At 39.2% G+C, this 22259-nt stretch overlaps 1 protein-coding gene across 1 annotated transcript in view; it reads right to left on the bottom strand.

The window, feature by feature from the left end:
* Positions 1-22259, bottom strand: part of LOC126176568 (dynein beta chain, ciliary) — a 790269-nt gene that overhangs the window by 537056 nt on the left and 230954 nt on the right. Inside the window, exon 18 of the mRNA XM_049923728.1 lies at positions 10829-11045. Within this exon, the coding sequence (XP_049779685.1) occupies positions 10829-11045 (217 nt within the window). The remainder of the gene's footprint in view (positions 1-10828; positions 11046-22259) is intronic.

Genomic DNA, 22259 nt, shown 5'->3' with positions numbered 1-22259 from the left:
GATCATGTGATGTATCTGACCCCAGGAATGTGTCAATAAAGTTTCCCCTTCCTGGGACAATGAATTCACAGTGTTCTTATTTCAATTTCCAGGAGTGTATTTGAAGCTGATATGAACGATGAAGTCTATGTGGACCTGCCCATGAATTTCACAGATTAACTGACAAACTACACAGAAAATTCTATGGCATATCAAATCAGGAGGAAATTCACAATGTTGAGAGGTTTTGTAGACTTGAAAAGTGGACTGATGGATTTAATCAGCCCACCAGAAGATGAAACAAGACATTCAATGAGTTCCTGCACAAGCAAGAGATATTACAACCAATTGCCGAGTTGTCAAACAAAATGAAAAACATCTGATGCATAAAATTTGAATAAGATACCTCAGAGTAGAATGAATTGTACAGTCAATTAGAATCAGTAGAGATGACAGATTTTAGACCAAATAACATACGCATAGGAAATTTTAAAAGAATCTCAAATGGAAAACTGCAGACCTGTGGAAACACCTTTCACTGTTACTGTACAGCTACAAAATGCAATAGATGTCGACAAGTTTAGTGAACAGGATGTATCAAAGTATAGAACCACAGTCAGAAGTCTCCTATACTTGGCAGTGTACACAACCAGATTGAGCACGTCCAATGATGTAGTTAAGCCAGTTCAGCAACAATCTGAGTGAGGAAAAATGATGTGCCACATCACACTCTAAGTTATTTGGGTGGCAGAACAAAAAGTGTTTGCTTATTGCAAAACCGATAAGGAAATTGAAATGTTTAGTGATCAGACTGTGGAGCTGACCAAATCACGGTAAATTCTACAGTGAATATTTGACTATTTTTGGGAGAGTGACTATATGCAGGAGCAGCAGTAAGCGATGAATAGTTTCATTACAGCAAGAGTGAAGCCGTAACAAAAACAATGTGGATGAACCACCATTTCATTGAGACTAATTAAGATTGTTTTCTGTCCCATCCTATGAATATTTTCATTGATAATTAATAAATGAAGGAACTTGTTGAAATTATAAAGCTTCAGAAAGAGCCAAACATATGGATCTAAAGATGTTCTTTGAGCGAGAAGAGGTCAAAGGCAGCAAAGTAAGTTTGTATCGTATTGTGAGTGAGTAGAATGTCACTGACTGACACAGGCAATCAACAACCAGAGGTTGAAAACCCATGTTGGAAGTTATTGGGTGCCAAAGTTCAGGGGCATCAATGATATGGACTATCTATCTTGTAATCTTTCAACGCTTTTCAGTGCTTTTACAATGATATCATGTTCACTTTTAGTTGTAACCTTTTTATTGTGCTATTGGAACTTCAACTTTTATGCTATTTTCAGACATGGGATTTGACGTTATATTAGGGCACAGAAATAGGTTAAAATAATGTGATTCTTGAGTTTCTCCCGGCGTATTTCATAATCAAAATATCCATGTGTATGCTGCCGGTCTACAGTGTCCAACGGGCACAATATTTCGGCGATCATACATGTCGCCATCATCAGGTGAACTGACGGACTAAGCTCCTGTGAACGTGCCGGCACGCAGATCCGTATGCTATGGCTGCTCACAGGGAACTGGGTTTGGTCGCCGCGGCGGCGGCCGATTTAAATACCCTCCGCCCGCGGCGCACCCCCTCCGCTGTCCGCGCCCCGCACCACGGTCGCGCGGTGGACCAGATTGCGATGGCGTCTGAGATGACGTCAGAGTGATGCCTCTGTCCGCCGTGGTCGTCACAACTATACGTTTCCTCGATTTACTCTTGATTAACCCAATCGCTGGTTCCCAAGCCTTGCTAAGATTATAGCCACAGTCACGGTTTATGAGGTTGTCATTGGTGCGAATTTCGATGGCCTCTCTTACAACGCTGTCCCAGTATCTCAACGTCTGTACCAGAATCCTTGTGCATTCATACTCCATAGCATGATTTTCTGAATGAAAACCTACTTGCTTTTTCCATTACATGGATGACACGTTCGTCATCTGGCCACATGGTATGAATAAACTCTTTGACTTCCTTACACATCTAAACTCCATACACCCCGACATCAAATTCACCATGGAGACTGAAACAGAGGGTAAATTACCTTTCTTTGACGTCTTGGTCAAGAGAAGGGCTGACGGCACCCTAGGTCATGGGGTGTATCGGAAGACAACGCACACTGATCTGTATTTGCACGCAGACAGCTGCCACCACCCTTCGCAGAAGAATGGGGTACTTAAAACTCTAGTACATAGGGTGCACACTATCTCTGACACAGCAAGTCTACTCCAGGAATTGGAACATCTGAGAACTGTATTTCGAAAAAATGGGTACTCAGAGTGGCAGATTCAACGGATACTCTTCATGAAGGCCTGTCATTATGGAATTACAGGACCCGTAGGGAACTGGTTAAAATCGTACCTCGAAAATAGGAAGCAGAAGATTATTCTAGATGTTTCAGATAGTGTATCACAATATATAGTGGACTCTGAGTGGGGAATTGTGCAGCATGGAGTGCCACAGGGATCAGTGCTTTGGCCCTTGCTGTTCCTCATATATGTTAATGACCTGCCTTTATCCATCAATAAGAAGTGTAAATTTACAATGTTTGCTGACGATACGAGCATTGTGGTGGATAATGTGTCAACTACTGACTTAGAATCTGAGGTCAATGATATCCTTAAAGAAGTTCTGGGTTGGTTTAGTATTAACTCCCTTTCAATAAACCTGAAAAAAAAACCAATTTTATCCAGTTCCAGACAACCCACAAAAACCCAAAAGAAATAGTTATCACGCAGAATGATCAGACGATAAAGCAAGTGTACTTATCAAAATTCATAGGCGTATACGTGGACAGTAGGTTGAACTGGGAACATCACGTTCTACAAACACTAAAATGGCTGACGTCGGCAACATTTGCTTTACGAATTTTGTCACGCTTCAATGACATTACCATCTCAAAGTCAGCTTACTTTGGCTATTTTCATTCAGTCATGTGTTATGGCATCATCTTCTGGGGCAATACACCTGCCGCAGAGAAAATCCTCACAGCACAAAACAGAGCAATAAGAATCATTTGTGGTGCACCCCCACGAACCTCATGTCGAAATCTTTTTAAACGACTTGAAATACTGACAGCAACATCTCAGTACATATATTTACTGATGTGCTTCATAATAAATAACCCCACTCTGTATGAAACGAATTGCCTACATCATGAACATAACACCAGAAGAAAAGAGGATTTCCACTGTGAGTTAAAGAACTTGACACTTATTCAGAAAGGGGTAAAGTACGCTGGAACGAAAATTTTCAATTCCCTACCCAACAGCATCAAAAGTATAAGGAGTAGTACATCAGTATTTAAACGTAGCTTGAAAAATTATTTACTTGAGACCTCACTTTATTCACTAGAGGAATTCTTTCAGAGAAATAAGTAAAACCCAGATTGGCAAGATGTTTTTAAATTTTTTGACACTGTTTACTGTTAAACTAATGTAATAATGCCCTAATGTAAAAATTCCTGTTTTTCTCATTTCCATTTTTGGGTCACTTTTAAACCCAAAGTGGGAAGTTTTGATTACTGTTCAAGGTTAAAATAGATGCAATAATGCCCTAAATATGAAACTGCTATCTTCACATTTATGTTGACTAGTTTTTAAGCTAATAAGTATGACTTTTGCGCACTGTTATTAATACTATAACAATGTCTTTATTCTATGTATTTTATTATGTACATTGACACGTTCCACATCTGAGTGACTTGCTCACATGTACAGATCTATGGAACAAGTATATAAATAAAAAAATAAATAAAAACGTGCTCTCCGCCCAACCACTAGAGCACAATCTGTGGAGATGGATGAAATCACGAGGGAGGAGGTAGGCACTGCATTTGTTCCATATACAGGCGCACTATTGGAGAAAATAACACATTTTGAAGAAACACCGGGTCGGAACTGTGTTTTTTCCTCCGAATAAAACTCGTGCACTGGTGGGGAGCGCCAAAGATGACCTCAGTTTGAGGAAGGCCGGCATGTAGCAGATTCTGTGTCAATGTGGCAAGTCATATATTGGTCAGACGATGCGTACCGTCGAGGATCGACTGATGTATCCGAGCAAGTCGACGGTCGCTGAACATTGTTTGTCAGAAAATCACGCTATGGAGTATGAATGTACGAGGATTCTGGTACAGACGTTGAGATACTGGGGCAGCGTTGTTAGAGGGGCCATAGAAATTCGCACCAATGACGACCTCACAAACCGTGACTGTGGCTATAATCTTAGCAAGGCTTGGGAACCAGTGATTGGGTTAATCAAGCAAACGTATAGTTGTGACGACCACAGCAGACAGAGCCATCACTCCGACGTCATCTCAGATGATGTTGCAATCTGTTCCACCACGCGACCATGGCGCGGGACGCGGACAGCGGAGGGATCGCGCCAAGGGCGGAGGCTATTTAAATCGGCCGCCGCCGCGACCAAACCCAGTTCCCTCTGAGCAGCCATAGCACACGGATCTCCATGCCGGCACGTTCACAGGAGCTCAGTCCATCAGTTCACCTGATGATGGCGACATGTATGATCGCCAAAATATTGTGCCCGTTGGACACTGTAGACCGGCAGTATGCCCGTGGATATTTTGATTAGGTTAAAATAATGTTTTCTTAGAGCTCTCCCACTATTGGTTAAATATACAATAGTTCTACCAAATGTATTTATAACAAGCACTGATTACATTACCATCAATACTGCCACAGTCCTACAAGAACACTATTTGTAACCTATTTCTATACCATTATATAGCAGAAGGATATCATCATCAGGAAAAAAACACCTGGCATTGTATGGTCACGAGCATGGAATGTTAGATCCCTCAGTGTGGTAGGTAGGTTAGAAAATTTAAGAAGAGAAAAAGGAGAAGTTGAAGGTAGATGATGTGGGAATTATTGAAGGTGGGTGGGAGGAAGAACAGGACTTCTGGTCAGATGAGTACAAGGACATAAAAACAATAAAATAGGGGTACAATGCAGGAGTGGGCCATGTTTGTTTGTTTGTGTGTGTGTGTGTGTGTGTATGTTCCACATCTCTGCCAAAGCCACTGGGTCAATTCCAACAAAACTTGGTACATATAACACTTATTGCCTGGATCGAGCGGGGTGGCGCAGTGGTTAAGACACTGGACTGGCATTCGGGAGGACGACGGTTCAATCCCGTGTCCGGCCATCCTGATTTAGGTTTTCCGTGATTTCCGTAAATTGCTCCAGGCAAATGCCGGGATGGTTCCTCTGAAAGGGCACGGCCGACTTCCTTCCCAATCCTTCCCTAATCCAATGAGACCGATGACCACGCTGTCTGGTCTCCTTCCCCAAACCAACCAACCAACTTATTGCCTGGAAATCTATGAGGTTAAGAAATAACTAGCTCCAAGTGGAGTGGAGATGACAAGAGAGGGAAAAGGAGATGCACAAAGAGATATGGAGAAAGAGGGTGTGGGGGAGAAGTATATGGACAGAGAGAGGGGAAGGGGGATATGGAAAGAGACAGGGGTAGATGGAATGGACTGAGTGTGTGGGAAAGGAGGAAGGGAGGGGGGGAGGAGGAGCAGGAGATGGATAGGCAGAGAGAGGGGAGAAGGAGATGGACAGAGAGAGGGGAAGGAAAAGGAGGGAGAAGGATATGAACAGAGACAGGGAGGAGAGAGAATGGACAGTGTGTGCAGGGAGAGGGGGGCAGGAGGAGATGGACAGAGAAGGGGAGGAAGACATGGACAGAGAGAGGGGGAAGAGGAGATGGAGTGAGAGGGGGCAGGAAGACAAGGGCATACAGATGGGGCAGGAGGAGATGCACAAAGAGACGGAGGAAGAGGACAGATGGGAGGCAGAGGGGGGAGGGGCAGGAGGAGATGAAAGGAGAGAAGGAGGAGGAGATGGAGAGAAGTGGGGGAGGAAAACATGGACACAGAGATGGGAGAAGAGGAGGTGGACAGAGTGAGAGGGAGGAGGAGATAGAGAGAGAGAAGATGAGGAACACATGGACAGAGGGGGGAAGAGGCAATGGTAGAGAGAGGGGGAGGAGGAGATGGACAGGTGGTGGAGAAGAAAGAAAGAAAAAATAAGATTATGCTAAAACCAATTAATTAAATTGATGACAGACCCAGCTTCAACTCCACAGGTCCAGAAAATTGGTTCTAACACCCTACTATTGAAATCTATTGAGAGAGTATCAACAAAATAGCAACTTCCGTACAGTTCACAGACTAAACAACTACGAAAAGTCTGACTCATGATCCACATCTGTGACTTGGGTCTCCAATCCATTCAAGTAAAATGGGGTAGGTAAACAGCTGTACTACTTACCCCAAGTTAAGCTAGCCTCCTCAAAGAAATCTGTATAAATGCAACCATAAAAGTTAGTTGATTGTAAACAGTACAAAACTGCTTCGTATAAAACTCATAATAATAACTGTTACTATCACCCAGTAAAAGATTGTACAAACCCTAACCATATTTTGTCCTTTAATAGACAAAACCCTTACAAAATAAATTAAATTATACTTCCAATTATGCATCCACATGAGTCACTGGATACATACTATCACATTGAACATTTTCATCCACAGATATTTTATTGTTTACCCCAGCTACGGTCGCAGGTTCGAATCCTGCCTCAGGCATGGGTGTGTGTGATGTCCTTAGATTAGTTAGGTTTAAGTAGTTCTAAGTTCTAGGGGACTTATGACCTAAGATGTTGAGTCCCATAGTGCTCAGAGCCATTTGAACCATTTTTTTTTTACCACAGAACCTATATATGATACTTTTGTTCCCTGTATCTCTGCCATCAGGCAGTAACAGTTACATTTTTAGTGCAACTAGTAACTTTCTGTAGTATTGCCTGCTATACTCCTTTACCCCTTATTACCTGCATCAGGAACAGCACTTAAAGCTTGGAGACTTGTGTCCTTACTTTTCATTTACTAATGCAAAGTATTAAATGTACAACTAAAGCTCAGGTAGGTTCCTCTAAACTGCAACTCTGGATTAAGCAATAAAGCAACAGTACTCTACTTTTGTAGAAACAATCAATTATACATCTTTCCTCAGGAAACTATTTATTAACAACCATCCAATTTCCACCATGATGGATCCTCTATACCGGGTGGTTATAATTTAAACTGAATGTGCTCCGAGTACTGCAGTGCTGGCTGTATATGTCATGGGATGCTAAAACATTGTAGGTATGTTCATTAATCAGTGAACATGTGGAGTATGCTGAAAAAAATAATGGTTCCACTTTTGCCACTAGGTGGAAATATTACACTGCAAAAAGACATAATGTGAAATGTTTTCTGTTTTCACATCAGTATGCTGTGTTTGGTGACACTGTAATGTAACATGACATTTTGTTAGGAAATGCCATGGTACACTCTTAAGCTCTTCAAGAAATGGAAGATATTCACATGAATATAGAGAGAAAAGATATTATTTTAAGTTAGTTCAGCTAGAATGGAACAAAATACTGTTGCTACACTTCTGTTTATGCAGAGCCAAGACTATATGCAGGAGCTGCACCACATGTGGGCATGAGTAGTGAATAGAAATTGTCACTTGATGTGATGGACATTTCCTCCTGTGGAGCTGTTTATGGAAAGTGTTATGCTGGCTCACCAAGGCATAACCAAATAGCCTGTATCAGCAATAAACATTATTTAAAATGTAATGTATTTGACTTACTTCATTGTACATGGTCCAGAGAGGAGGAGCAGCCTGGTGCTCACTGTAAAGTACATAGTATTAATGGTTAATCTGACAATATGTGGTTAATATGATGGAACTCTGGCTATGAATGCTTTACATTGTTTGAAATTTTTTCCAGCTAATTGATTAAATCTTCAGGGAAGAGGTTCCAAGCACTGTGAAGGAGATTAATAGTTGTGACTGAATACAAGTACCAGCTCTACAAGATAAATTTATACATGACCGTAGTATCCACAAGATATTAGCCAACAAATTCAATCTACAAAAGTTGTTTCCTATTCCTAGAGGATGCATGTAAATGGTAGGTCTGATGTCTCCTTGCGAGCACTAGGCATATGATAATGTGTGTCGATTTCTTTTGTGAAGTGACTGTTGGTATAATTGGTTATGAAGATTTACGTTTTCTGTATGAAGGGTATTGAGAAGGAAGATCTTGCACTACTGGTAAATCTGTTTTATCAGAATAACACCAATAGCACCACTGCATTGCAGGAATATTGCCAAAGGGCTACCTGCAAAGAGGACCTGAGTCACTAATTTGTGCAAAGAGTGTGACCAAGAAAACTGAAAAACAGGTGAATTACATGATGAAGCAGGGAGAAGGAAGTTGGCCAACCCTATTTCAGTTGTTGATGAAGTTGCTGTAGCTATAACTGAACATAAGCACATGCCTCAAACTCTGCAGCCAGTGCTCGAGCTATTTCTTGGGAATTGTCTCTCTCCTGGTCAACAGCTCAAAAGATTTTGCGGTGCGTTTTACACTGGTATGTTGTAGGCAATATTCAGCATGTGCAACAAATGAAGCCCCAAGATATCCTACAACACCGTAATATTGCCCTTCCTTTCTTGACATGGATGAAAATGGTGGATATGTGGCTGGGAAATATTCTTTGGAATGGACGAGGCACAGTTACAGCATGGCTACTCAAACTTGGAAAAAGAAATCCCTGAGAATTTCAGGTGTGAGGAGGAAGATGGTTTCAAGAAGCTCCTGACAGAATTAATGGTGAGCAGCGGGACAAGCAGCATACCAAATAATACTTTTCTTTCCTCTCAGATGAGCTATATACCAGCCATAAACAGTAGTTTAACCACAGTTTTTACACATCAAGGATTCCAGGTTTTTCAGAAGAATCGCCACTCTGATTTTGCTCTGCACGGTGTCACAACTGCACAGAACTGTTGCATATGGGGTTCTACTATGCCACATGTTGTGCAGGGACATTCACTGCACTCGGCATATGTGACTGTGTGGTGTGATTTCACAAGCTCCTCCATTCTCGGTCCATTTTTCTTTGATGAGATGATGCTTCATGCACCTGTCAGGTGTAGAACGCAACTGTGTCCACACCACTATTTTCATAGAAGATTGAGTGACACCACATGTCACTTGCCAGGTGAAAGATTTGATTCAAGAAATGTTCGGTATAGTGCATGCATAATAAAGTGGCTGGTAGACATGCAGTTAGGAGGGAAAGTGTGGGGATATTGGTAGTGGTGGGGGTTTCCAGCAGGGCATCAGCACACTGCAAGGGAAATGCTGAGCAGTGGAGGGGATGTGCTATTCTAAGCTGAAGCTTATGCACATATTTTTTATAAATATTAAGTGGAGCCTCTGCATGCCCATACTCACATGGTGACCATCCAAAATAGAACAGCTGAGTTACACACACACTTCAATTCAGAGTGAAAATTTCATTCTGGAAACATCCCCCAGGTTGTGGCAAAGCCATGTCTTCACAGTATCCTTTCTTCAGGGAAAGCTAGTTCTGCAAGGTTCACAGGAGAGCTTCTGTGAAGTTTGAAAGGTAGGAAATGAAGTAAAGGCAAAATTAAAGCTGTGAAGATGGGCCATGAGTCGTGGTTTGGTAGTTCAGTTGGTACACTACCTGCCCACGAAAGGCAAAGGTCCCGAATTTGAGTCTCACTCTGGTACACAGTTTTAATCTGTCAGAAAATTCCATATCAGTTGCAGAGTGAAAATTTCATTCTGGAAACATCCCACAGGCTGTGGCTAAGCCATGTCTCCATAATATCATTTCTTACATGAGTGCTAGTTCTGCAAGGTTCACATGAGAGCTTCTGTGAAGAATGGAAGATAGGAGACAAGGTACTGGTGGAATTAAAGCTGTGAGGACAGTTCTGTTTACAGTTAACATAAGTGAATACGTAAGAAGCCTACTCATCAAGCAGCAGAAGGAGAATACACACATTTAAAGGTTAAGAAGATTTGTAAACTTTTGAAGCCAGTGCCCTTTCTTCTGGCACAAGAGAGATGAAGAAAAGGGACTGATGAGATTTAGGAAACAAGGAGAGTTTGGAAAATCTGCTCAGAACCAACATTCAGCGAAGACTTACCCGATGGGATGAGAAGGAAAGATTGCTTGTTGGGGACTGCAGTCTCCTAGCACCACTTGGTGAGTAAATTTTTCATCTATCCAGTTACATTATATTTTCAAAAACTGAAAATTGTTTATTTCGTATGAGTTACAGAAAGATATAGTTATGATGAAACATAATCAAAACTACAACATAAAGAAATGACACAAAAATATTTTTATAGTAGTAATTAGGAAAAAAATATAGACTTGCAAGAACTGGAAGGTATTTGATCTTTCATAATAAAGAACTATTTGTGATACAGTCTTTGTCAGAAAGGGGTGTACATTTTATAACTATTATTTGCAAATATTCAAATATAAGTTTCCATAAAATACCAGACAGTTAAATCATGGGCTACACAAGAGGCTTGGGTGCAGTACTGTGTGACAGGAGTTAAGCATTATTGAAAGGCTTTATTAAAGTAATACCTACAACTGAAAAAAAAGAAAAGAATAGAAAACATTGTCCAACACACACACACACACACACACACACACACACACACACACACACACACACACTCAAACATTATTTTGAAAAGTGAAGTTCATTATTATTATATCCTATTAACATGACCTGTAATCACAGTCAGTACTTCCATCACTGTTAACAGGCTGAAATGCAAATGTTATTCAATGGGTTTTAAGGTCAAATTTGTTTGGATATCTATTGCACCTTTCTAATTATAATTATCTGATACCTCATATGTCCGGCCACAATTTGCACTTATGCGTGGTATAAGTGCAGCCATGTGCATAATATCATCAATAAGGCCAGAAACAAGCTTCTGAAACCCATCAGGATGGTCTTGTGGCTGAAGGGGTGGCACAAGCTCCAGAGTAGGTTCACGCAGTTGCAGCTGAGCTTCAAATAATGGTGCATATCCACCATCCATTTGTTCCCATAGTGTTCCCAGACTGAAATCATTGCAGTGAAAATGCAAGATGTTAAATGAATTTCAAGCACCTATAACATTACAAATGAGACAAAAAGACATAGCTCAGGTTTTTATTACCATCTCTCACATTATAGGCAGTCCCTCATGAAGGACTCACTCCTCAATGATAGACAAAAGACTCAAGCAAGTGGCTCATTAAAAACTTAAAGCTTAAGTTAATATAAACACAAAACATTTGCCTGTTGGTGTTATTATGAATTGAGATGAGCAACAAAAATATTGTCCAATGACATCTATGATGCAGTTTAAAAATAGTTCCTATTTATGAAAATAGAATGAGACTAACAGAACATGACAGAATGTTCATACAGACTTTAATTTTGAAAGTTGCTGCCATCTTTCTGCTACATACAATGTAAAATCACACTAGTTAAGAAAAGAAAATCAGAACTGAGTTGTTTAATATCTTTTCTTTAAATTTATACATAGCTGTCAAAGATATGTAAATATACCAGTGAAGACATTGTTATCTTCCACATACAATTTCTCCAACTTCACAATAAAAAAAAAAAAAAAGAGCCACTCACCTACCAAAGCAACAAGAAGAGTATAGTTTGACACGATTTTTTTTTTTTTTTTTTTTTTTGCTCTTCTTCTTCCTTCTCCTTCTACTCTTCCTCCTTTACCTCTCCACTACACCTTTTTTGCTGTAATGTCTCTGAAGGTCTTGATGCTACTGTTTTCTGAATACAATGTTTATTCTGTTGTGTATAACATAGTAAATAATTGTCATAAATTTCTAATAGTGATGTGTAAATTTCTCTTTCACTGTACTGTACAGCACATGCACAGCAATTTAAAAATAAATAAATAAAAATAAAAAAGAAGATAAAGCATAACACGTTACATACCTACCTGACCCCTAGTGTAGTAATACCAATACAGATAAATTTTTTGTGCTCAATTTTCTATCAAAGTAAGCACTAAGTGTGGTATTTTGAAATATCTGCTGCACTTGGTCATCATTTCAAATACTGATAGGCATCACATAACTGAATATAGTATACATAGAATAAACATACTGGAAAACAAAGTATAAAGCACAGTAAAGGTTCCCTGCATGCAGCTCAGCTTAGTGTTCCTTACTTTTAGGAAACAGGCGGATGGAGCAGGTACAATCAGTCAAGATTAGTATAGGGATATCAGAATATCAGTTAATGAACTTACAGGACTGTTCAGATGCAATTATGTTTTAGAATGGAAGAGAATGTGACTGAATGTGGCTTCTCCCAGAGGCTGAGTACACCAACAATAAGCGACACAGTGGGAATTGTGGAATGGGGTATGCTACTATTTCATTTCAGGACCTTAATATTTTATGAGTTCAAATGCAATCATTATTTAGCATTTTGTGATATTTGTGACTAAAATAGAATGTTTAATCTCTGTTCATAATTTCAGACTGTCAGCTTTGCTTGATCTATTGTAAGTGATAAGTGTTCTCGAAAGCTAATGTTTGTGCATATCAAATCAGAATTGATACATAATGAGACACCAATGTGTGGCATAGAGTTGAAAAGTAAGTCATGACAATATCACACCCATATATATCTACAGTCTTTCGCTACTGAAACAACACATCACTTCTTTAATGGAGAAGACAAGGACGGTATTAATGATAAGGTTAAATAGTTCTGAAAGAAAGTTAACTAACAGTTAATACATTTGTTGGTTTGCTGTAAACCTACATTGATCATCCTGCTAGTATTTTTTTCAACGATTGCTGGTTGACAGTTAATAAAATACATTATATTGTTCAGAATGACCATGAATTCTGATATGGTGGGGGTGGGCGGGAAGGTAGGGGACAGGGGGGAGCTGCGAGTTTACAAGCCTGGCTGGCTCCTGGCTTAGACAAAGAGACTAATGTAGTGGCAAGGTGGAGCTTTATATGCTTAGCCATAGTAGGGCGCTAAGTACAAAGGAGTTAGGCTGCCACAAGTAATGGCCGGAAATTCCTGAAAGGATTCTGGTGGTTAAGCCAGCTGCAGATGCATGGCTGACTGTCAACATGTGACTTCGCAGCTACAAAATACTACTTGCCTGTATTATATAGAAAATTACTATCTGTGAGTCCACTGGATCAATGTAATAAATATGAATATCCACTTGTGCACTTCAGCATCACAAGTTCAATGTAGCATTGCAAAACATTGTGCAAACTCTAGTTTTAAACTGACTATGAACTTTATGAACAATACAAAATTGTTGAGGTTTTCGTGGCCACTTGTTGACAAACTGCCTATTGGCTTCTGTCTCGGGTTCTTCGGCCGACATTCATCTAATGATTTTTCTGACGTTTCGCCAGCACGAGTGGCTGGCATTGTCAAAGCTTCACCCTCCATTGCCAGTGGTGAACTGGAGCCGAGCTCGCAGGCGCAGACTATATGTACCTGGTGCGCCAATGTCCGAGGGCTTCCCCGTGGTCATTTCCGGTGCGGTTCTCCTCTTGCTACCTGCGACGGTCGTTTGCTGCAGTACGGGAAGCCAGGATCCGTTTACCTTAAGGCTTTCCTCTTTCTTGTTCAAACTGTTCGCGTGCTTTTGTATTTCTACAGCTTCTCTGAACAAGTGCGTGTGATAGTGGTTCTCTACAGCCAGAACTTCCGTGTCGGCGAATTTTATTACGTGGTCGGTCTCATTCAGTGCGTGTTCTACTATGCCCGATTATGAGCAAAAGATCCGAGACCTATTAGATCCGACGACGTGCCGAAAACTAAGCGCAGATCCGACACAACGTATCACACGAAATACGAATCGATTAATCAAGGCGTCTTCTCTGCCGGCGGACATACAGAGAAACCTGCGCAACACAGAAGCCCCACCACCTCGGCTGTATGGATTACCCAAGATCCATAAGAACAACGTTCCACTGAGACCGATCGTTAGCACTCCTGGATCACCGACATATAAACTGGCAAAACACTTGGCCTCTCTGCTCCAGTCACACGTGGGGAAGACCGACACATACATTAAGGACTCAGGATATTTCATTGAGAAGCTGAAGAAACTGAAACTTGCACCAAACGACATCCTGGTCAGCTTTGATGTTGTTTCGTTATTTACTAAAGTGCCACTCAGTGACACTCTGGAGCACATCGGTTCCATTTTCCCGCTAGACATCAGAAAGCTCTTCCATGCATGTCTCACCACGAGCTATTTCACGTGGAATGGCGATTTCTACGAACAGCTGGAAGGCGTCGCCATGGGTAGTCCTCTCAGTCCAGTGGTGGCCAACTTTTTCATGGAACAATTCGAAGCACAGGCACTGGACTCGGCAACTTGCAAACCTAAGGTGTGGTACAGGTACGTCAATGATACTTTCGTGGTGTGGAGCCATGGTGAAGAACAGCTCGGTGACTTCCTAAGACACTTGAACAGCCTCCATGCCAACATAACATTTACCATGGAAGTAGAAAAGGACAAGAAACTGCCATTTCTAGATGTGCTGGTCACAAGGGACGGCGAAAACCTGGGACACAGCGTGTATCGAAAACCGACTCACACGGACCGATACCTGCACAAACTGTCAAACCACCACCCGAGCCAGAAAAGAGGCATGATTAGTACGCTCGTAACGAAAGCAGGACAAATATGTGAGCCGCAACACCTCAAACGAGAAATGCAACACCTGAAAACTGTCCTGAGGAGCAATGGGTATTCCACAAATTATATTAGAAGTGTAACAGAGCCAAACACTCGGCGAAGCAAGGAACCAGAAAAAGAAATGTCGGGTACGGCCTTTCTGCCATACATTCCCAGAGTGACGGACAGAATCGGCCGTATATTGCGCAAACAAGGCGTAAAGACGATTTTCAAACCGACAAGGAAGATCAAAGAGTGTCTTAGATCGGCGAAGGAGAAAAGAGACCCACTTGCAATGTCGGGAATATACCGCATACCATGCACATGCGGAAAAGTTTATGTCGGAATGACTGGACGATCCATTAACACCAGGATCAAGGAGCATAAGCGACATTGCAGGTTGGGGCAGGTGGAGAAATCGGCCGTAGCAGAACACGCACTGAATGAGACCGACCACGTAATAAAATTCGCCGACACGGAAGTTCTGGCTGTAGAGAACCACTATCACACGCGCTTGTTCAGAGAAGCTGTAGAAATACAAAAGCACGTGAACAGTTTGAACAAGAAAGAGGAAAGCCTTAAGGTAAACGGATCCTGGCTTCCCGTACTGCAGCGAACGACCGTCACAGGTAGCAAGAGGAGAACCGCACCGGAAATGACCGCGGAGAAGCCCTCGGACGTTGGCGCGCCAGGTACATATAGTCTGCGCCCGCGAGCTCGGCTCCAGTTCACCACCGGCAATGGAGGGTGAAGCTTTGACAATTCCAGCCACTCGTGCTGGCGAAACGTCAGAAAAATCATTAGATGAACGTCGGCCGAAGAACCCGAGACAGAAGCCAATAGGCAGTTTATGAACAATGATTGCAAAAATGTTTTACACCACACTACTAGTAAACCAAAACTGCCACAATCATAAACAATATGTGAAACAGATGAAGAACTGTACAGTGAACACTTACCAACACAGTTTGCCTGTAACTTTTATGGGTCCAGAGTATCGACCATTTGATTACAATCACTCAGTTAAATTCACCAGAGCAAGATGTACTCTAGAACCATATGTATCTTGATGCAGCATGACCCTAAAGGGACCATACCTTTACCCTTCTCCTAAATGTATTTATGTTTAGACATTGCTTGATTTGTGATGGTACTCACTTGCAGTTCACTTTCAGTTGAATGCACAATATACGATTAAAGCATTTGGTGAGTACATTTTTAATAATTATGAAAACTTTGGTGGAAACTGTGAAAACAAAGAAAATTATTCCATTAATTAGCTTCTGCTGACAACTACCACCAAGACAGTCCCAGTGCCGTCCAGTGAATGCAAATCTGATCATTCGTGATAGCACAGCCTCTCTGTTAACTAATACTGTTTCTTCACTACTTTTTATGACGTGGAATGGCCCACCACTGGCTCATTTTGGCCCTTCAAAGTACATGGAATCTCGGCTGCTTCATGGACGACACTTCACTATGGATACCAACAGCAGGGAAAGAGACATATGAGGGATGTACAATGAAATCCTTTCAGGGTTTTGGCCAGATATATAAACTGTAAGTTAAAACATTTAAGATTTTTCCTTATTCAGTATCTTGTAGTTCAAATTTATGTGTGTTCATTTTACTGTAATTTCTTCTTTATAATAAAAGGCAAATTGAGAAACAGAAGACTTAATAAAAATGTAATAAAAATTGTTGGTGCACACAGGAGTTTTAGTTTTCACCAATACAGATGTTGTATTCACACTTTTAAAATGCTCAGAAAAGCATTAAAAATAAGAAGTCTAAATTTCAAACCTCGCTCAACACCAACACCCGAGAAGGCTACAGTACCAAAACCTCTTTTTTACAAATCAAGCACTGTGTTTAGGTAGGTAAGATAAATGATCAGGAAATTGCACACTGTTTTTACATGACACACATAAAAAGAAATATTTATTTTTATTTTCTTATTTTAAATGTTGTGAATGGGGTTGTGGCATTTTATCATGATATCATTAATGTTTAGTGTAGTATTGTAATTTAGTATGTGTGTAAGATCACAAAGTGACCAGTATGGAGAGATGCTTATTTAAATAAGTTTAGTCTTAAGAAAATTATACACTTTCAGTTATGATTATTTTATCATAATTTTGTAAGATGTTATTAGCATGACTAGTGTAGTATGGTTTCTTGAATTTAAACAGGTGGCACTGCTGCACCTCATGGTCTTTTGTGGTCTGTCTGTTTCACATGGTTGAATCTGGTAGTCATTTGGTTATGAGTCAGAACAGAAGTCAGTAAGAGTTGAACTAAGTCTCTGGGTGGGAATCCAGCTGCACTGTTCCAACACTTTATAAAGTTTTATGAGTGATAGAACCTTTGAGCAGCATATGGGTACATAACACACTTTCAAATATCCTTTCATAACTGAATGACCTTGATTTTGTGTGTCATGCTGGACTTTAAAAGACAGTGAAGCACTGTTACTGAAGAACTTTAAGATGAAAATATAGTTGGGATCTGGATTTTGGTTCTGCTTCTGCAGTAGCTGTTCTGACTGAGGCATCTGCCACATATTATGAGCTATTACTGTAATCTTACCTGCACTTGGCTACAAGTTTAATTCTTTAATCTTGATATAGAAATCTTATTAACATTGCTACAGAAACTTTATAAGCTTTGTGTTTCATAATTTTATGTGGGACTTTCATTTTTATTTTTGTGTTTTAAGTGAACAATATATAGCAGTCAACTTAACTTCATCACTTCTTTATTCTTTTGTTTCCACTGAATTTTCACTCATTTTATTTACCTTACTATCCATTTATTGTTGCAGCCTATGACAAACCTCAAGCATTTAATGGGTGTGTGTTGAGGTTGTGGGGCAAGAGGGACAGAACAGCTTGAGGCACCAATCATTTACTGAACTCACTGGCTATCATGAATGGACTCTCCAGCACAGAAAACAGATGTTGGGGCATTGTTATTGATTAGATTTTTCATATGATTGTGCTTCAGTAAAAGTTCATTAAACATTTGATAGCAGTATCAATATTATTACAACTAAAATAAGGACTGAAATGCTCATGTGACTGCATCATAAAAAATATAAAAAGAGCAATGAGACATTTGACCTTTTCTTGTTTTTACACATAGTTCCATAGGGGACAAATTGAGGAGCACATCTGCATGGTCATGGGATTAACATTGCAAAATTAACATCATCAAAACAACAACAGGTGAAATAAACTGCTCATGAATCCTATGCAGATGACAAACTGTGAGAATGTAGTAGCATAATCAACAATAAAACACTGGAATCAGCTTATTTTTCCCCATGAACTCCCTGACAGAATAAAAGGGGTTCAGTTTAGAGTTGAAAGTGTGAGTATGACTGCTAAGACTTTTTCAATTCTTGTGGTAGCTTACTGGAAATGGATGCAGCAGAATAATGCATGCCTTTCTGGAGAAGACTCAAGAAGATTAGATCCAAGTGCAAACTGGATTTCAGTCTATCATTAACTGAGTGAAAGTTGCTATTTCTCGGTCATAAGCTCAAATTGTTAACAACAAATGACATTTAAAAATTGTTGAGAGGTCAGAATTCCCGAACTGGGGTTGACAAGACATTCACGAACTTACATCACATATTGCTCAAACTACCCATTTCTGAGCCAAAAATACTCTTTGTGAATGGAAAAAGTTACTACAGAATATCATGCTGTCTGTCACAGGTGAATGCAAATATACAAAGTAGATTAATTTTTGTGTTGGACCATCACTTACTGCAAACACTATTCTAAAGCTAAATATAGCAGAATTAAGTTTTTGAACAAGATCCTGAACATGTACTCTCCATGACAACATATTATCTATTTGGATACACAGAAATTTAAACTGCTCAGATTCCCTAATGATATGCTCATCCAGTGTTACATAAGTGTCAGTTTTGGTTGAGTTGTATGTCAGAAACTGTAAAAATTGAATATTACTGCGATTTAGCATCAATTTATTTTCTACAAGCCAAGAACTTATGTCTGGAACTGCTCTATTTGATACATTGCCTTTATGTTGCACTTAAGATATTTTCGAATCACCTGTCATATTTGAAGGCATTTATAAACAGGTGCAGTTCCAGCACTGACCCCCTGAGGCACCCCCCCTCCCCCCCCCCCATTTAATCATGTCTCAATCAGATACCACCTCATAACTGTTCCCATTACTGTAGAGAATGTCCTTTTGCTGTCTATTCTTAAAGTACAAGAGGAACAACTGTGAGCTACTCCTCTTATTCCGTAACAGTTCAACTTCTGCAGTAAAATTTTATGATCAACACATTCAAGAGCCTTAGATCAAATAAGACACCTAGTCTTCACACAAAAAGAGAATATAGTGTTTTCAGTTGTTACATCTTTTCTGAAACCAAACTGTATTTTTGACAGCAAATTATGTGAACTGAAATGATCACTTACCATTATATACACAGATTTTTCAATAACTTTTGCAAACACTGATGGCATAGGAATAGATCTAAAAAAAATGAAATGATTGTATGGCATTGTTGGCTGGGAGGCCCCATTCGGGGGAGTTTGGCCGTCATATTGCAAGTCCTTTTTTGTTGATGCCACTTCGGCGACTTGCAAGTCAATGATGATGAAAATGATGATGAAGGACACACAACACCCAGTCCCCTGCCGGGAATCAAACCTGGCCCCCCTGAGTGGTAAGCAGTAATGCTACCGCTAAGCTACGGAGGCGGACAATAGATCTAAAGTTAGTTGTCTATATTATCCATTTTCACTTTTTACAAACCAGTTTCAGCACTGAGCAATTTAACCGCTCACAAAACTGACAATTTCTAAAGGAAAAATTACAAATCTGACTAAATACTGGGCTAACAGGAGCAACACAGTGCCTCAGTATCCTGCCCCATCTTATCCATGACCCCTTATTAGTACTGCCGAGGTGTATTTCAGATAGCAGTCTTGGAAAGACATTTTCTAAGAGGGTAATATGATTTCCTGTAGAAACTAAGTTTTTATTTAATTCACCTGCTATATTCAGAAAGTGATTGTCAAATACTGTGCATATAACTGAGTTAAAGTAACAAAAACATTTTTACTATGAACTGCTTTATATCTCTGACCTTGTGCTGGTTGCAGACATTTCCTTCATGGCTGACGATATGCTTTTAATTTTATCCTGAGAGTTAGCTATTCTATTTGCTTACCACATGCTTTTTGCCTTCCTAATGACATTTTAAGCACCTCACAGTAATGTTTATAATGGACTATTGGAACTTCATTGTTACTACCCCTAACGTTTTGATATAATTCCCACTTTGTTCTACATGATATCCTTATCCCATTATTCAGCCATCCATGATGCCTGTTACTGCCAATATCCTATTTTATAAGTTATAAAGGAAAGCAAACTCCAAAGAACATAAGAAATGTGTTGAGAAACACATTATATTTATTGTCTATGTTATCTGCACAATAAATCTCAAGGCAATGTCCCAACTGACTGACTCACTAACTGACTCATCATCACTCACCCTAACAGAAACTTGGAATTTGCAGAGGGTGTTGATCTTGTACTGTAGGCATCAATTAAGAAGAAATTTTTTGACACACTAACCCTAAGGGTTTGAAATAGAGGATGAAAGGCTTCGTGGTATTATGTCACTATTAAGACAATTTTGAAACTAGACCTAAAAAAATTAGTATTTGATTCCTTGGTCAGAAATAAGAAATATGTGTTCCAGCAATTTTTCGAAATTTAACCCCTATGGGGGTGAAATAATGGATGAAAGTAAATCATTATTGAAGACTACTAATGTATTTTAAAGCTACATCCATGAAAACTGGTATTTGACTTCTTGGTTACAAACTAATGTATTTTAAAGCTACATCCACGAAAACTGGTATTTGACTTCTTGGTTACAAATTTACAAAAAAAAAAAAAAAAAAAAAAAAAGTTTCAGAGTTTTTGGAAATTCAAGCCCTAAGGAGATGAAATAGGGAATGAACTATTTTATGAAAATATTTCATTAAGAAAGCATTTTTAAAATTAAACCTTTAAAAATTGGTATCTGGCTTCTCAGTTACAAATGAAAAAATACGTGTTTCACTGTTTTTGGAAATTCATCTCCTAAAGGGTGAAACATGGCCAGCTTGATTCATTGTCGCAACGTCTAGTCCAAACCACTGATAGGAACTTGAAATTTGGAGAGGATGCTTATCATACTGTAGGCAACCTTTGGGAAGGCATTGTTCAAAATTGAACTCCTGAGGAGATGAAATAGGGAATGAAAAGCTTTTTGAAAATATGTCACTATTAAGACAATTTGGAGCTACAATTAAGAAAATTGGAATTTGGTTTCTCAGTCCAAGATAAAATAACAAGTGTTGCAGTATTTTCGGGAGTTCAAGCATGGAGGGGGTAAAAAAGTGGGTGAAAGTTTTTTTGAAAATAAGTCATTATTAAAGAACTAATAAAGCATTTTTAGAGCTACATATATGAAAATTGCTATTTGTCTTCTCACTTAGAAACTAAAAAAAAATTAAAAAAACACGTATTTCAGTTTTTAGGAAATTCAATCTCTAAATGGATGAAACTGGAGATGAAAATTTTCATGAAATTATTTAATAAGCATTTTTAATACTAAAATCTATGAAAATTTGAATGCTAAATCCATGAAAATTTGAATTTGTGTTGATAGGTGGATATAAAAAAAGGTCTTTTTTTGGGAATTCAAGTCCTAAAGGGGCGAAATGAGATCAAAAGTTTTAAAGAAATATTTCATTATATATAAAAAAAATTAAGTTAAATCTGTGAAAACTGGTATTTTGCTTCCCAGTTAGATATTAAGTAATACATATTAGAGGACGAAGGTTCTATGGGAATATCATCTCAAGAATGTGAAAGGCATGATTAAAAAATACCTTGAACTTCAGCTACCAGAATTGCATTTTGATCAGAAGGACATTTGGCAAAGACCATGCTTCCATGACCTTAATTAGCAAGAAAAGTTTAGAAGGTGTTGGAATTTATGAAAAACATAAAAATTAAATTAAGGAAAAACAAAAAGAAACAAAAAAAAACATGTGCAGACCATACAGTCTCTGAGAGCAAGGCAATGGGTGTCAAGCTAATAGTAATATAATTCAGGTAAACATATTATTTTACAGTACTGTTTAGGACTGCCTAGCCTATAATATATATTTTTTACTCTGTCAACAGTCAAAACAGAGTGCTGGTTAAGTTTTATTAGTCATTAGATAAGGAATCAGGTACAATCTTGAATACAAAACTATCTTTTCATTCATGTAGAAAGATTAAAGACTAATAACACAGTGGAACACACACAGTCATGACACTTCTGCTCATTTTTTATGCTCAAAGCCGACAGTAAGCTTCATATCTGAATTTACATTGATCTGTAACATAGTTTTTACAATATGAAGTGTGTGTAATGCCATTAAAAACCAGTAATAACTAAAAATGGCATCACATTTGTCTTTCTTTAGTTTAGTAAGGACCATGGGACATATGAAATGGTACATTACAGGACAGTTTATTTATGTATCTCTTGTAA

The sequence above is a fragment of the Schistocerca cancellata genome, chromosome 3, assembly GCF_023864275.1.
Source record: "Schistocerca cancellata isolate TAMUIC-IGC-003103 chromosome 3, iqSchCanc2.1, whole genome shotgun sequence".
NCBI classification, from domain to species: Eukaryota; Metazoa; Arthropoda; class Insecta; order Orthoptera; family Acrididae; genus Schistocerca; species Schistocerca cancellata.
This window is presented reverse-complemented; position numbering and strand designations above follow the sequence as displayed.